Source organism: Arachis hypogaea, chromosome 14 (assembly GCF_003086295.3).
Source record: "Arachis hypogaea cultivar Tifrunner chromosome 14, arahy.Tifrunner.gnm2.J5K5, whole genome shotgun sequence".
NCBI lineage: Eukaryota > Viridiplantae > Streptophyta > Magnoliopsida > Fabales > Fabaceae > Arachis > Arachis hypogaea.
In genome coordinates, this window is record NC_092049.1 from 4,547,747 (window position 1) to 4,561,816 (window position 14,070).

At 32.3% G+C, this 14,070-nt stretch overlaps 2 protein-coding genes across 3 annotated transcripts; both read right to left on the bottom strand.

The window, feature by feature from the left end:
- Positions 1-32: 32 nt before the first annotated feature.
- LOC112741084 (uncharacterized) lies at positions 33-3,864 on the bottom strand. 2 transcript variants are annotated; one of them, XR_011871606.1, is made up of 8 exons: positions 3,172-3,864; positions 2,550-2,722; positions 1,863-1,956; positions 1,498-1,608; positions 1,297-1,386; positions 680-765; positions 439-499; positions 33-331 (listed from the first exon to the last, which is right to left on the bottom strand). XR_011871606.1 is itself a non-coding variant. In XM_025789909.2 (8 exons), the coding sequence occupies exons 1-8, from the start codon at positions 3,520-3,522 to the stop codon at positions 225-227; spliced, it is 1,077 nt and encodes a 358-aa protein (XP_025645694.1). In that variant the 5' UTR covers positions 3,523-3,636; the 3' UTR covers positions 33-224. The 2 variants fall into 2 exon arrangements, 1 of the variants encoding a protein (XP_025645694.1); XM_025789909.2 differs by having other exon boundaries at positions 439-503; positions 3,172-3,636.
- Positions 3,865-6,978: 3,114 nt separating this feature from the next.
- Positions 6,979-8,211, bottom strand: LOC112742123 (F-box protein At2g17036-like). The gene has a single exon (XM_025791369.1). The coding sequence runs from the start codon at positions 8,209-8,211 to the stop codon at positions 6,979-6,981; it is 1,233 nt and encodes a 410-aa protein (XP_025647154.1).
- Positions 8,212-14,070: the final 5,859 nt, after the last annotated feature.

A 14,070-nucleotide genomic window follows, 5' to 3' on the forward strand; every position in this document is an offset into this window, starting at 1 on the left:
AAAATTGATGAATTGTATTTTAAAACGGTATATTATGGGTATGAATGTATAAATATATTATTGCCCACAATGAAATTGAGGCCATTTAACAACTGGTGAATGATGATGATCCTTTCTGTACAAGAATGTGGGATAAAAAAAAAATACTATAAACCTCAGCACTTTAGCCACAATAGAACAAGTTGGTTTCAACACAAATTAAGATACTCAGCAGTTATAATCATTCAGAGGGTCTCAAGAAAATGCGCAAAGCTAGTGTACTTGGGCTCCCACCCTAGCTCGGCGCGCGTTCTCGAGTTGTTTAATCTCTTACCTAGAGGATCATCGGTTCCTACCGAAAGAAAAAAAAAAGGTAAACCAAGATAAATTGTGATTATGATTCATCAATTACTTTTGATTTTCAATCTCAACTGTTTTCAAAATCAAACAAGTCTTTACCTGTGAATTTCTCAAATCTTTTACTAAATTTCCCACTTTGGTTGACTAGATCCATCACTTCCTGCCTGCCATGATGTAGAAAAGGTGTGAGAGTCTTCCAAGAAATATGATTAAACAGGAAATGATGGAAACAATTAACACTTGTGAAAATGATGAACAAATATGTGAAACTTGAAAGCAAAGCAAATTATCAAATGAATAACATTTTACATAGTCTCAAAGTAAAGGGAAGCTTTGTAACCTGGATAAAGGGTGGTTATCACAACCCAAGAAAATCCTTCTGCGACATTTCTTCTTCAAGATTGTAACCGAAAGGGAAGCTGCATCCTGGTTTCCATGCCGACACATTTTTCAAAACAAAATACTCATCTTTTCAAAATGACAGCCAATATATGGAAACATGGAAAGGAAAAAAGCAACTTTATAAAAGATAGTTGAATCGCGTCTCAGGTGGTTTGGATATGTGAAAAGAAGACCGATAGAACATCCAGTCAGGAGGGTGGATGAGATGGAAGATGGACAAAGGGCGAAAGGCAGAGGAAGACCTAAGAAGACCATCCATGAGGTGGTCAAACGAGATCTACATGTAAACGGTCTCTCAGTAGACATGATACATGACAGAGCACAATGGCATCGTTTGATTCATGTAGCCGACCCCACTTAGTGGGACAAGGCTTTGTTGTTGTTGTTTGTTATGGTTTGAGAAAATACAACTAGGAAACAAAATACTCAAGTATACAAAGGACATAAGAGAAAGAACATAGTGGAATAATCTCAACACTTGAGCTGCTAAAGCCAAATAATATGGAGCTTCGATAATCTACCAAGTATAATAAGATGATGCAATGACATTCTGACCTCATAATGTATAAGATTCAGGATGTGGTCAGGTCGAGATTCGACAATCCCCTTCTCTAACCAATAAACGTGTGCGCCTCTATCTTCTTTGTTTTAAAGGTCAAGGTAGACATCAAGTGTAAACATAGAAGAGAAAACCACCGAGACGAAAATGATCTTTGAGATCAGAGCAAATAGAATACCGAAAACTGAAAAGGATATATAAAGTCCGGACAGCCTTACGACAGAGCCGCCGAACTCCAGCACAACATTTTCAGCTTTAAGAAGGACGTCGGTCCTGGGGCTCCTCCCAAATGGCACAACCGGAGTATCCTACAAAGAAGTAAATCAAACCTTGGGAACAAGACACTTTGGCACCATCATTCATACACCAGAAGATGCTGAAGCATGATTCTATAATTATATAAATCCGAAGATAACAAGGAAAAAAGTGATGCACAGTTGCACAAATGAAGCAACCACAAACAGATTCAAACTTGTAGATGTGATATGTAAACAATATCAATATCATTGATTCAAATATGACAAGAAAAACAAAAAACAAGCAGCAAAACAATGTTTCCTACCTCATCACAAAAGCCATTGTTGTTACAATCATAAGGAGCAGAACTTGATGTAAACAGAAAAGCACCTTCGCCGTTCCAGCACAAAGCAGCTTGCCTGATTGGTTGACAGTTCACAACACGTCAGTTCGGAAATACACCTTGTAAACTGATTTAGTTTCCTTCTATTTTAAGTATGTTTATGTTTTTTATGAAGGATATACATAAGTATCACATTCGAGGCCGTTGTCAAACTCTGAAGAAGAACAAGAGTAATCATGCATGACCCACAATAATTGTTGCTTTTTTGCAAGTTATAACATAAAATCAGGGAGGGAAATCAAGTGTAACAGTTGAAGGCTTGAGACTTCTCACATAATTCAGCACCATTTTATGCAAGCATGTTTCCCACGTAAATTAAGTTTCCATAATGGCATGTTTTCCAATAATCCTTGTGAACGAAGTTTGAAAGTGCAAAGCTTTAATATTTATACAAGAAATCTAGCAAAACAATATAATCCTCAAAGAAGCAATTTTCGCATCTAAAATACTTATCTGTATTTCTTATATATATATAGTCAACAGAAACATTAAAGCCTTGTGATTCTAGGGAGTAAGAACACCCTACATAGCAGAAGATTGTTGACAAAAAGGGACTTAATTCACAAAGGTGCTCAATATTTCATGCTAATCAACTCTGAAATTGCTCACCTTAGATCACCAGGGTAGTCTGCAGATTGGTAAGGTGGAGCACAGAAAATCACATAAGGGAATTTGTAGTCTTCTTTTGTCCACTTCAAAGAGGGACTAATACCCAATTTAATCAATTCTTCATGATGATTAGTAGTTACAGTTTGTCCAAAAACTTGACAACCCGGATATTCCTGCTTCGGTCAATACAAAGTTACAAACACATATCCATAGAAGCATATTGATAACAAGGATCAAAATTCAAATCTTCGAATCTGGGCTACATTTTTCACATAAGCCTTGCTTGACAATTGTTTAAAGACAGAAATACAAAGACATTGGAAGAAAACACAAACATAGAAACATGTACATGTCAAATGTTTCTGTCCCGGTATAAAGTATATCAATTTTCTGTCCACCCCAAAATCAGGAACAGCGGAACAAAGACAAAAACAAAGGCAAAGACACAATTTTTATGTAATATATGTGTCTTTGTCTAGATTTCTGTCACTGTCTCCGTCTCTAACTCTCAGTATTATATATTTTCTGTGATGAGACAATTATCAAATACACCAACATCATAGCTACAAATAAAAGTACATCAAAATAGACAAGAGACATGAAAAGGAAAGAAAAAGAGCACCTGACGCCATTTCTGAGCAACCAAACGACCAAGAACACCAGGACCAACGATGAGAAGGTCGTGTTGTCCAATTGCATGAGAAGGGGAAGACCCCAATTCTTGACTGGGAACAGAACCATCTTCTGCCGAGACCTGAAAATGGGTAGCACTAGCCATCAAAGACAAAGATAAAGATAAAGTTTTTGACTTTAGCTTAATACCCCAACTTGAAGTAGTGGATAGTGAGGGTAACAAGTTTTTGGACTTAGAATAAGGGAACCCAAAACGTTGAAACTGAATTTGAGTTTGAGTGTGGTGCATGCAGAGAGTGATGGAGCTGAGATGAACGATTGTTCCCAATCCCATCTTCATCAAAAACCAATTTTTTAAGTCTTTGATGTTATCTCAATTCCCGAGATTACATTTTTTTTTGGCATAACGTGTGTGAACCACCAACCAATCATCCGTAACGAACTTAGATTAATCGAGTGAAAAAACTTACTCGACCATTTAAGTAAGTATTAGAAGTTCGAATCTTATCTTATACATAGAGTAATCTTATCTTATCTTATTAGAATTTAGATTTGCGACAAATTAATCACAAACTTATAACATTAGGAGATTCTATCTATAACAAAAAAAAATCACAATGTCACGTTTTCTCTTTACTACTCGCAAAGGTGTGGCAAAATGCATTTAGCTACAGTTTGAAATGTTGTCAATAATAAAAGAAATAAATATATAGTTTTGTATATTAGTACAAAATATTTACTTACTAGTACCAAATAAAAGTGTTGCTTTCAATAGCCTGAAGTCAATTCCACCTAATTGTTTTAAAACCAATCAAATTGTAGCACTGTATGGATAATAATTTTTATTATGACTATTTTATGATTATGAAACATGAATGATGTAATATGCATCAATATTCCATGGCGTGTACATTTATTTATATTAAATGATTCCGGAACAACCGAGACAATTTTCCGTTTATTGACTTTCATTTTGGGCATCACTTTTAGTTTTGGTACTATTTATCTTTAGACCCTTATTAAAGTTTAAAAAAATTGAATAAACTACTTTTTTTTTTTTTTATTTACGAATGATTAAGAAATTGATAAATTTATTTATGAAAAAATAAAATTAACGTTATATTTATAAAAGATGAGTTTCGGTGAATAAAATTATCCAAACATTAAAAAATTATCTAAATATATTAATACATTAAAATTAATAATTAATTTTAGTATATACCTAATATTATTATTTTGTTAATGTATGATAATTAATATGGTCCGATATTTAAGTAAATAAAAACTTTTGGTAAAAATAATACAAATTTACTCACATAAACACAAGCTAAGTAATAAAAAAATAACCAAATTATACATGATGTGCATTAAAATATAACCAATTTGGGGTTAAAATATCACCAAATTATACATGATGTGCATTAAAACATCTTCTCAAAAGCTTAAAACTAATTTTGGGGTTCACCAAAGATCAAACTCTTGACCTTTCGGATCTAGCATTCTAATACCGTACATGATACCACTCATCTCAAAAGCTTCAGCTAATAGGAAAGGGTAACACTAATGATTATATCTCTAATATTTCCTAAACCTCTATAATATTCCATTGGCTCCTCATACTTTCCCATAACCAAATTATACATGCATGTATGAGAATCAACATGACAAGGGACAGAGACAATATGAAAATGTTTAGGTTCACCTGCCTTATAACAACAATAATCTCTTTATCTTGTTGTAGCTGTTCTTGCACTTCAATGTTTCTCTACACTGCCAATTACCATGATGTAAAGCAACAACCAATCTCACTTGTCACCCCAAATTCGAATAAAGGATAAATAGGTACATGATCTTTTGGTTTATAGATATTTAAGTTTTTGAGAATTTAAAAATACATTTAAGTTTTTAACTTTTTCAAAATCTAGATACATCAATCTTTTTGTTCATTTGGGTCTGTCAGACCTAACAGAAAATGCAAGATTGGTGACAACAAAGCCTGGTTGTTATTGGTCTATGAAACTGTCCACAAACCTTAAAAATATAGCACCAGGGATTTAACTAGAAATTATTTTAATGTAAAAGTTGGGTGAAAAATATTGTTACCATTTTGTTATGTTGTCATTCATGTCCCCTATATGCTGAAAAATGAAATTTCTACTCTCACAAGTCACAGCGTACCATGATATTCCAATCTCTCTTCTGTAGGATATCAGGAAAAAGATGGAAACAACTCGTGACCAGTTAGCAGAGGCATTGTATCAGAAGGGGCTTGCGCTTAAAGGTAAGAGTTGCTTCATTCTTATTCTGATCATGTTTTCTTAAGCAATTACTATACAAAGTGAAGAACCATGCTTATGATTGTTTCATTTCTTTGGTTAATGACTTAAAGGTTAACTCTCAGTGTAAACAGTACCATATATCATGCATGCAGTGCTGCATGACAATTAGCTCCAAGAAGTGAGAGATCCCTGTAAAGCGTGTGAAGTTAACTTCTTTTCTTATACATCTGGTGTATGCCATAAGTGCTACTTTTCATTTAACCTAAAGATTCAAATAATGTCTTACATAACTATAATTGTTATGATCAATTGATGATCATGACGATAAACAACATAGTTTCTTCTTTCTTGTGTCTGCTATGCTGCTATGAAACTTTCTATGGTTAGTTTCAGTCATCTGCATTATTGTTCTGATGAAAATGTTAAAGTGATTCATTGGCCTGAAACGAGTCACTTTTCCATTATGGTAGTGATTACAACCCTCTAACTGTGGGGTGTATTGTATTTTAGACAGCAATACTGTACATTTTCATCAATAATTGACTGTATTTGTGAGAATACAATAATTCATGTAATATTATACATCATTTTCATTTTACACCAATAATGATGTAGGCTTTTGTTTTCCCTTCATTTTTAATTAGAGACACTTTTTAACAGATCGTTCACGTATTTTTACCGATGATTCTAGCAATGGTAAAAATTAAATAATAATTTGGAAACATGTATTCACCATACAGGGAGAATTGGAAGAACTAATATTCAAGGATATATAACAAATTAAAAGACTTGAAATATGAAAGAATAAAAAGATTAAAGTACAATGACAAAAGCTTAAGTTGAAATTATCTCATAAAATTAAGGTTTTTCTATAGAAAAGTCTTTATGAAAAGCTTCCGGTGTTGCAACAAGTTTACAGTCGGTTCGCATCCACTCCTGCTACTTGTCCAAGATGCATGTTGAAGACTGAATCAATTTCTTATGCTTTGTTCTAATGCCCCCTGTCTTCAATAATATGGAGGTTAAGCTTAATAATCCATGACCTATGGATGAGAGATGCATGTTGAAGACCGAATTAATTTCTCATGCTTTGTTTCAATGCCCCCTGTCTTCAATAATATGGAGGTTAAGCTTAATAATCTCTGACCTATGGATGAGAGAAGAAGAGACATTTTTCAATTGGTGGCAACGAGTCTTATCCTAGGCAGCAGCTCAATTCGACAGTAGACAAAAGACCCTCCTCAATTCGGTGTGTTTTTGAGAATGTAATAAGCTCAGCACCAGAGATAGTGAAAGAAGCCAGCAATTTAGTGCATAAACTCGTGAGCGATACCTGATAGATGCTGCTAATTTTCTTTACTCTTACTTTACTCTTTTCTAAACTCTTAATCTTTCAGTCACAGTTGATGATAAATGAAAATGTCCAATTCTTTTGTCCTTCCTTATGGAAACACTTTTATATTAATAAAATAACATTTATCTTTAAAAAAAAATGACAAAAGCTTAAGGAGTATGAATTAGAGTAACAACCGAAGAGGAGGACAAAAGAACTTCACTTCTGGCAATACTCTCTGGAAATTTCCATAGTCCAAATCGAAGATGCCGATATCTTGAGCAACCGGACGGTAAAATGATGATTGCAGATCTATTTGGTTATCTGTAAACCAAATCTGATTTCCTTTGCTTAGAGAAGGCACAGGAATTTGAACAGAAGAATTAAATCCAATCACTAGTATGGAGTTACCTAAATTATCTATCGTTGACCATTCTTTTCTGTTTCTTTTTAACTCATAGATATCGAATTTAAGAGTTTCAAATTCTTCGCCTTTTCTCCCTGTGTGTCTTACCAACATCAATAAGCTTCCATTGGCGCACCCGATAAGATATTTAGACTTGACAGGGCCTAGGGGAATTTCAGATGGAGGTCTGCTTTCATGGATTCCTCCCTTAAGCCCTGATCTTGTCTTTGTATCAAATTCGTATAGCTGCCCGTAATAGTTTACGGCATATATCTTTTCTTGGAAAAATATTATGTCATGAAACCACTCATCTCTCGAAAATTCTAGCCCTGAAAATTCTACCCATCTCATATTGCCAGGCTTGTAAAAGGCCAGCCTCCGGTAATAAGGTCCGAATATCACCACCGCCACAAAATTTTCAATGTCATACTCAGGAGATGAGTTTATAATAACCTTAACAACATGCAATCTATGAACTTCATCTCTTTCCTCGGTCATCGTAACGTCATCATAATCCAACAGTGTGTATTCATTCCCATGATTATCAGGCTGGTAATCAATTACATCGGGTAAAGTTGAGATTGGAGGAAGATCCAATCTACGATTTGTAAATGGATTTAACATTTGGATAGTGCCATCGGATATGGATACGACAATTAACCATCCATGACAAGAACCGCGAATTAACTTGTCGTAGGACTGCATTTCTGGCAGCATGATATGGTAAATGTTTTTCTCTTCAAGGGCGCAAGTATCAAGAGTTTCATCATCTGCAACGCCTAATTGCATGAGATGATGAATCTCCTTGTCTTCGTCAGAATGATTCTTGACGGTTTCGTCAGGTAACAATAACCACGGAATTTTGTTTTCATTGGGAATCTTTGGAAGTTTCAAGCGCCACTGTTTGCAAACAAATCGAAGTTGGATGTAATCATGGTAGGCATGGAACCGTTTTGAAATTTCTTTCAACAAATCTTCATCAATGTCTGCCCATCGATTAATCTCGTCCATGTTGAAAGTGTTGGTTGAAGAAGCTGTAAGGATATGTAAATATAATATAGAAGACTAAGAAGAGGGAGATCAAGAGAGAATGTGAAAGGATAATTAGTTAAGGCAAAGAAGACGGAAGAGCTTTTGCAATGGGTTATAATTTATATAAGAATCATAAGCATAATTCAACCAAATCATATAAAGACATCTAGGAAATTCAATGCAGAATTGTGGCAATGTTTTTATTTTGAATCAATAACAGCAAAACAACAATTCACCAAAACAAATACAACATATTGAATTCGAAGCGAAGATTAGGAGGGTTTTCTTGCGCTGGTTTTTCTCACAACATTGATTTAAATAGAGAAAGTATTGGGATAATATGATTTCTATAAAACAACATTTTTCATTGAAATACATGGAAGAAAAACGCTATGTATTTTTAATATGGGGTAAAAGCAGATGTTTTTAAATAAGGTAAAAAGTTTGTGTGTTTTTTATTTATATGGATACCACAAATTTAAGGGTCAGATTTGTGGTCTAATTGTGGTTTTAAATTTTTTTTTAAATGCAAATTTGAGGGTCAGATTTAAGTTTTTTATTTTAAATTTTTTTGAATATACAAATCTGACCCTCAGATTTGTAATCCTATAAAATCTGACCCTCTCTATTTCCCTAAATTTGAGGGTTCGATTTATTACTTAAAATTAAAAAAATTAATCCATATTAAAAAAAAACACACTAATTATTCATAATAATGAATTACACACAATTTTTTTCTATATAAAAAATTAGCCGAAAGAAAAAAGGTGACTAAAATAAATTAGAAACAATTAGACAAAATTAGAAGTAAAAATTTTACTAAAATAATAAAATATAAAATGAATACTCATACCAGCGATGGATTCAGAAAATTTTGATAATAAGGACGAAATATATATAACATGATAATAATTTTTATAATAAAAGTATTACGTTTACATAAAAAATTAGTTATGAAATTATCTATTATAAATTTGTGTATAAATACATATATCATTTAACTTATTTTTAATGTATATTTTGTATTTTAAAATTTATATTTTAAGGTTTATTTTATATAAGTGATGTTATCTCAATTCGCGAGATTACATTTTTCTTTGGGCATAACGTGTGTGAACCACCAACCAATCACAATGTCCCGTAACAAACTTAGATTAGTCGAATGATGAACTTATTCACCCATTTAAGTAAGTACTATAAATTCGAATCTTATCTTATACACACAATAATTTATTGGTCACCCACAAACCTTTAAATAGAACTTAAATTCGCGATAAATTAGTCACAAACTTATAGGATTAGGAGATTCCATCTATAACAAAAAAATCACAATGTCACGTTTTCTCTTTACTACGCGCAAAGGTGTGGCAAAATGCATTTAGCTACCGTTTGAAATGTGGTCAATAATAAATGACTAGAGTACTAAAATATTAGTCATTAGGAAATGGGAATAGGCAAATAATAATCAATAATTTGTAGATAATAATAATAATAATAATAATAATAATAATAATAATATATTTAAATAATTAAAAGAAATAAATATATAGTTCTGCATATTAGTACAAAATATTTACTTACTAGTACCAAATAAAAGTGTTGCTTTCAATAGCCTGAAGTCAATTCCACCTAATTGTTTTAAAACCAATCAAATTGTAGCACTGTATGGATAATAATTTTTATTATGACTATTTTATGATTATGAAATATGAATGATGTAATATGCATCAATATTCCATGGCCTGTACATTTATTTATTTATATTGACTTTCATTTTGGGCATCACTTTTAGTTTTGGTACTATTTATCTTGAGACCCTTTTTAAAGTTTAAAAAAATTGAATAAACTACTTTTTTTTATTTATGAATATTTAAAAAATTGATAAATTTACTTATGAAAAAATAAAGTTAACGTCATATTTATAAAAGATGAGTTTCGATGAACAAAATTATTCAAATATTAAAAAATTATCTAAATATATTAGTACATTAAAATTAATAATTAATTTTAGTATATACCTAATATTATTATTTTGTTAATGTATGATAATTAATATGGTCCGATATTTAAGTACATAAAAACTTTTGGTAAAAATAATACAAATTTACTCACATAAACACAAGTTAAGTAATAAAAAAAATAACCAAATTATACATGATGTGCATTAAAATATAACCAAATTATACATGCATGTATGAGAATCAACATCACAAGGGACAGAGACAATATGAAAATGTTTAGGTTCACCTGCCTTATAACAACAATAATCTCTTTATCTTGTTGTAGCTGTCCTTACACTTCAATGTTTCTCTATCCTTAATGGAAAAGACAGTGCCAATTACCATGATGTAAAGCAACAACCAATCTCATTTGTCACCCCTAATACAAAAAAAAAAAATAGGTCTTTGATCTTTTGGTCTATAAAGGTTTAAGTTTTTGAAAATTTAAAAATACATTTAAATTTTTAATTTTCTCAAAATTTAGATACATTGATCTTTTTGTTCACTTGGGTCTGTCAGACCTAATAGAAAAATCAAATATATGTCCGTGATCCTAATTTGGCCGATATACGGATGTACATGTGAGACAATTTTTAAAATAAGATAAATTAAACTCAAGATTCAAGAATCAATATGTCTAAATTTTGAAAATGTCAGAAACTTAAATATATTTTCAAATCTTCAGAGACTTAAATATCCATAAACCAAAAAGTTAAAGACCTATTTGTCCTTTTCTCTCCCAAATACATCGTGTGTAACATGCATTAGGGTTAGAAATATTTATGATTTTTTTAAAATATCCCTAACTTTTAATTTCACTCGATTTTGTTTATAATATTTTTTATTTATTCAATTTTATTTTTAATGTTTTTTATTTATGTCAAAATTATTTACGATAGGTTTTTATTTTGTTCCTAAAATTTTACATAATGTTCGAGAGTAATTTTGGCATAAATTAAAAATACTAAAGATAAAACTAGATAAAACTAAACGTTTGGAATACTTTAAAAAAAATTACAAACATTAAAACACAAAAATTATATTTTATCCTATATATTATTATATAATTTTCACACAATAAGTGTGATATAAGACAATTGCATATCAATTCCTACAACATTACCATATACCACATAATTATATTGGTGTTCATTGTGTATCATTATATTCCAACGCAACTTAATCATATTGTATATACTTTTATTATAGGTCTCACATGGAACTATGATATAATTTTTTATATAGTATTTATAAATGAGAGGTAATTTTTGCTATATAAACTAACTTTTAAAATTAAATTTATTCGATTTAATATAATAGGGTCACCACAAACTATATTTTGATTGAATACTAAATAATTAAGTGGCAGAGATAATCCGTAATCAATATATCTTTATAACCAATCTTTTTGGTATAATATTGTGGGTTTATTTGAAAGAGCCATAGATGTATATGCTATGAAATGGTTCTCATAGTGTGATTTCTGCGTATATAAGAGCATGCAATTTAATAAAGAATAAAATCTTTTTAAGTGGAAGTGAAAAAATGAAAGAAAAAATTAATGAATTTAAACATTTTAACATAAATAATAATATTTTTGTGAGAAAGAATTAATTAAAGTTGTACTCCCTTTTTATTTCCACTAAAATATTTTTTTTGTCTTTATATCACAGAAATATGTTAGTCATATATTAGTATTACATCTTTTTAATCCACAATTGTGTAATACATCAACATGACATTTATTTAAAAAATGATTTCTATATCTTTAACTTTTTTTTAATCATTTTTATAGTTTTTTAAATATAAGAAGAAAAATATATATACAAGAGTCCAATTATGTTGGGAATAAGACACAATTCCCCCTTGAGAAAACACCTTTGACAGAGAAATAAAATAGACACAATCACAACACAAGAATTTAACGTGGAAACTCCAATTACCGGAGAAAAAACCACGGCCGTTGTCAAATGACAACCAGAGAATATCACTATGTGAAAATTGTTACAACACATAGACTTCTTTCTCTCACCGGCACCCCAGTACACCCACACTCTTTCAAAGCAAATATCTAACTACACCTCACAACACTCTCTAATCAAAGAGTACAGAGGAAAAGAAAAATCAGATACAAGCTTAAAGTGTTTCTGACTGGTGCAAAAACAAATGGAGAACTTAGCCTCATATTTATAGCCTAGGCCACCCACTCCATTTGCTATCCTAAGCAATGTGGGACTAATTCAACCAAATCCTAACAATCTCCACCTTGATTGAAATAGTCACACATCTTCAGCTTCCATTGTCAACACCGACAATTCTTTGCTGCCATTGTCTATACCGACAATCATAGTTCAGAGAACTATCATACTCCACCATGAAAGTATACTCACTTGGAATTAGACCACTCCAAGCATTTCGCCTTGGTACAGATCGAAACCTTGCTGAAAATTCATGGTGCAACTTCCAAATTGGCTTTTCCTGGAAGTTCTTCAGCCATCGACCTAACTCCGCCACACACCTTGCATCTCAACGCCAACCAATGCCCGTGTGCAATTGTGGACCTGATTGCCACAACTCATCCTTATCCATGGCAGTGCGGTAATACCATGAGGATACTTCTTGTCTTCTAGAGAACATCATCTTCTCTCATAGAGAGAGCAACCAGAGATCTTCTCCTTCAACGCCTTGTGCAAACCTGATTGTATCAACACATCCTTGACTTGTACTTGCCACAAGCCAAAATTGATTCTTCCATCAAATTTCTCTATTTCAAGCTTCACAGCACTTGAATATCCTGACATTGTTGCAACCGTATACTGGAATAGTATAACTCAACTGTAGACCGTGCACTAGGAAGGGTCCCCAGGAAAGAGAGGTGGGTCACAATGGACACACTTAAATACCAAGTCTTTCCTTAGCCAGAACCTTTTCCAAACTGCACTCTCACAGAGTCACACTGCCTTCCAGCAACAACAACAGCAACCAAAGATCAACCTCAAGCCACAGGGCAAAATTCTTTTCTGATGTGGAAGGTCAGACTAGGCTGCAACCACAGAGCATACTAAGAATAAATCCCACCGAACCGAAGCTCTGATACCACTTGTTGGGAATAAGACACAATTCCCCCTTGAGAAAACACCTTTGACAGAGAAATAAAATAGACACAATCACAACACAAGAATTTAACGTGGAAACTCCAATTACCGGAGAAAAAACCACGGCCGTTGTCAAATGACAACCAGAGAATATCACTATGTGAAAATTGTTACAACACATAGACTTCTTTCTCTCACCGGCACCCCAGTACACCCACACTCTTTCAAAGCAAATATCTAACTACACCTCACAACACTCTCTAATCAAAGAGTACAGAGGAAAAGAAAAATCAGATACAAGCTTAAAGTGTTTCTGACTGGTGCAAAAACAAATGGAGAACTTAGCCTCATATTTATAGCCTAGGCCACCCACTCCATTTGCTATCCTAAGCAATGTGGGACTAATTCAACCAAATCCTAACAAATTATTATGTAAAAAAGTCATTATTTTCACACTTGTGATGTCGAAGGCATGCAATCTTGAACTTTCATGGCTATGAAGGATTGAATTGATTCTATTACTTTGTCATTGTCACACTTTGCTATAAAAGAAAAGCAAAATCAGAATGGTACACAAAATAAGAATGAATTATTTGATGTCAAAAAAGAAAGGAGAATAAATTACTTGGGACTGCCACAAACTTTGCATAAAGATGATAGAAAAATACTGTGCCTAAAGATCAATAATATTCTTGGACTGGCAAATATATTTTGTACGCTTACAATAAAGCTAAAATTTGGTC

Excerpts from the sequence above, each read along its gene's own strand:
- LOC112741084 (XM_025789909.2), bottom strand. The coding sequence starts at position 3,522 with ATGAAGATGGGATTGGGAACAATCGTTCATCTCAGCTCCATCACTCTC. Across the intron at positions 1,609-1,862 it reads ACAATGGCTTTTGTGATGAG|GATACTCCGGTTGTGCCATT; the intron begins GTAGGAAACATT and ends ACTTCTTTGTAG. Across the intron at positions 504-679 it reads GATAACCACCCTTTATCCAG|GCAGGAAGTGATGGATCTAG; the intron begins GTTACAAAGCTT and ends ACATCATGGCAG.
- LOC112742123 (XM_025791369.1), bottom strand. The coding sequence starts at position 8,211 with ATGGACGAGATTAATCGATGGGCAGACATTGATGAAGATTTGTTGAAA.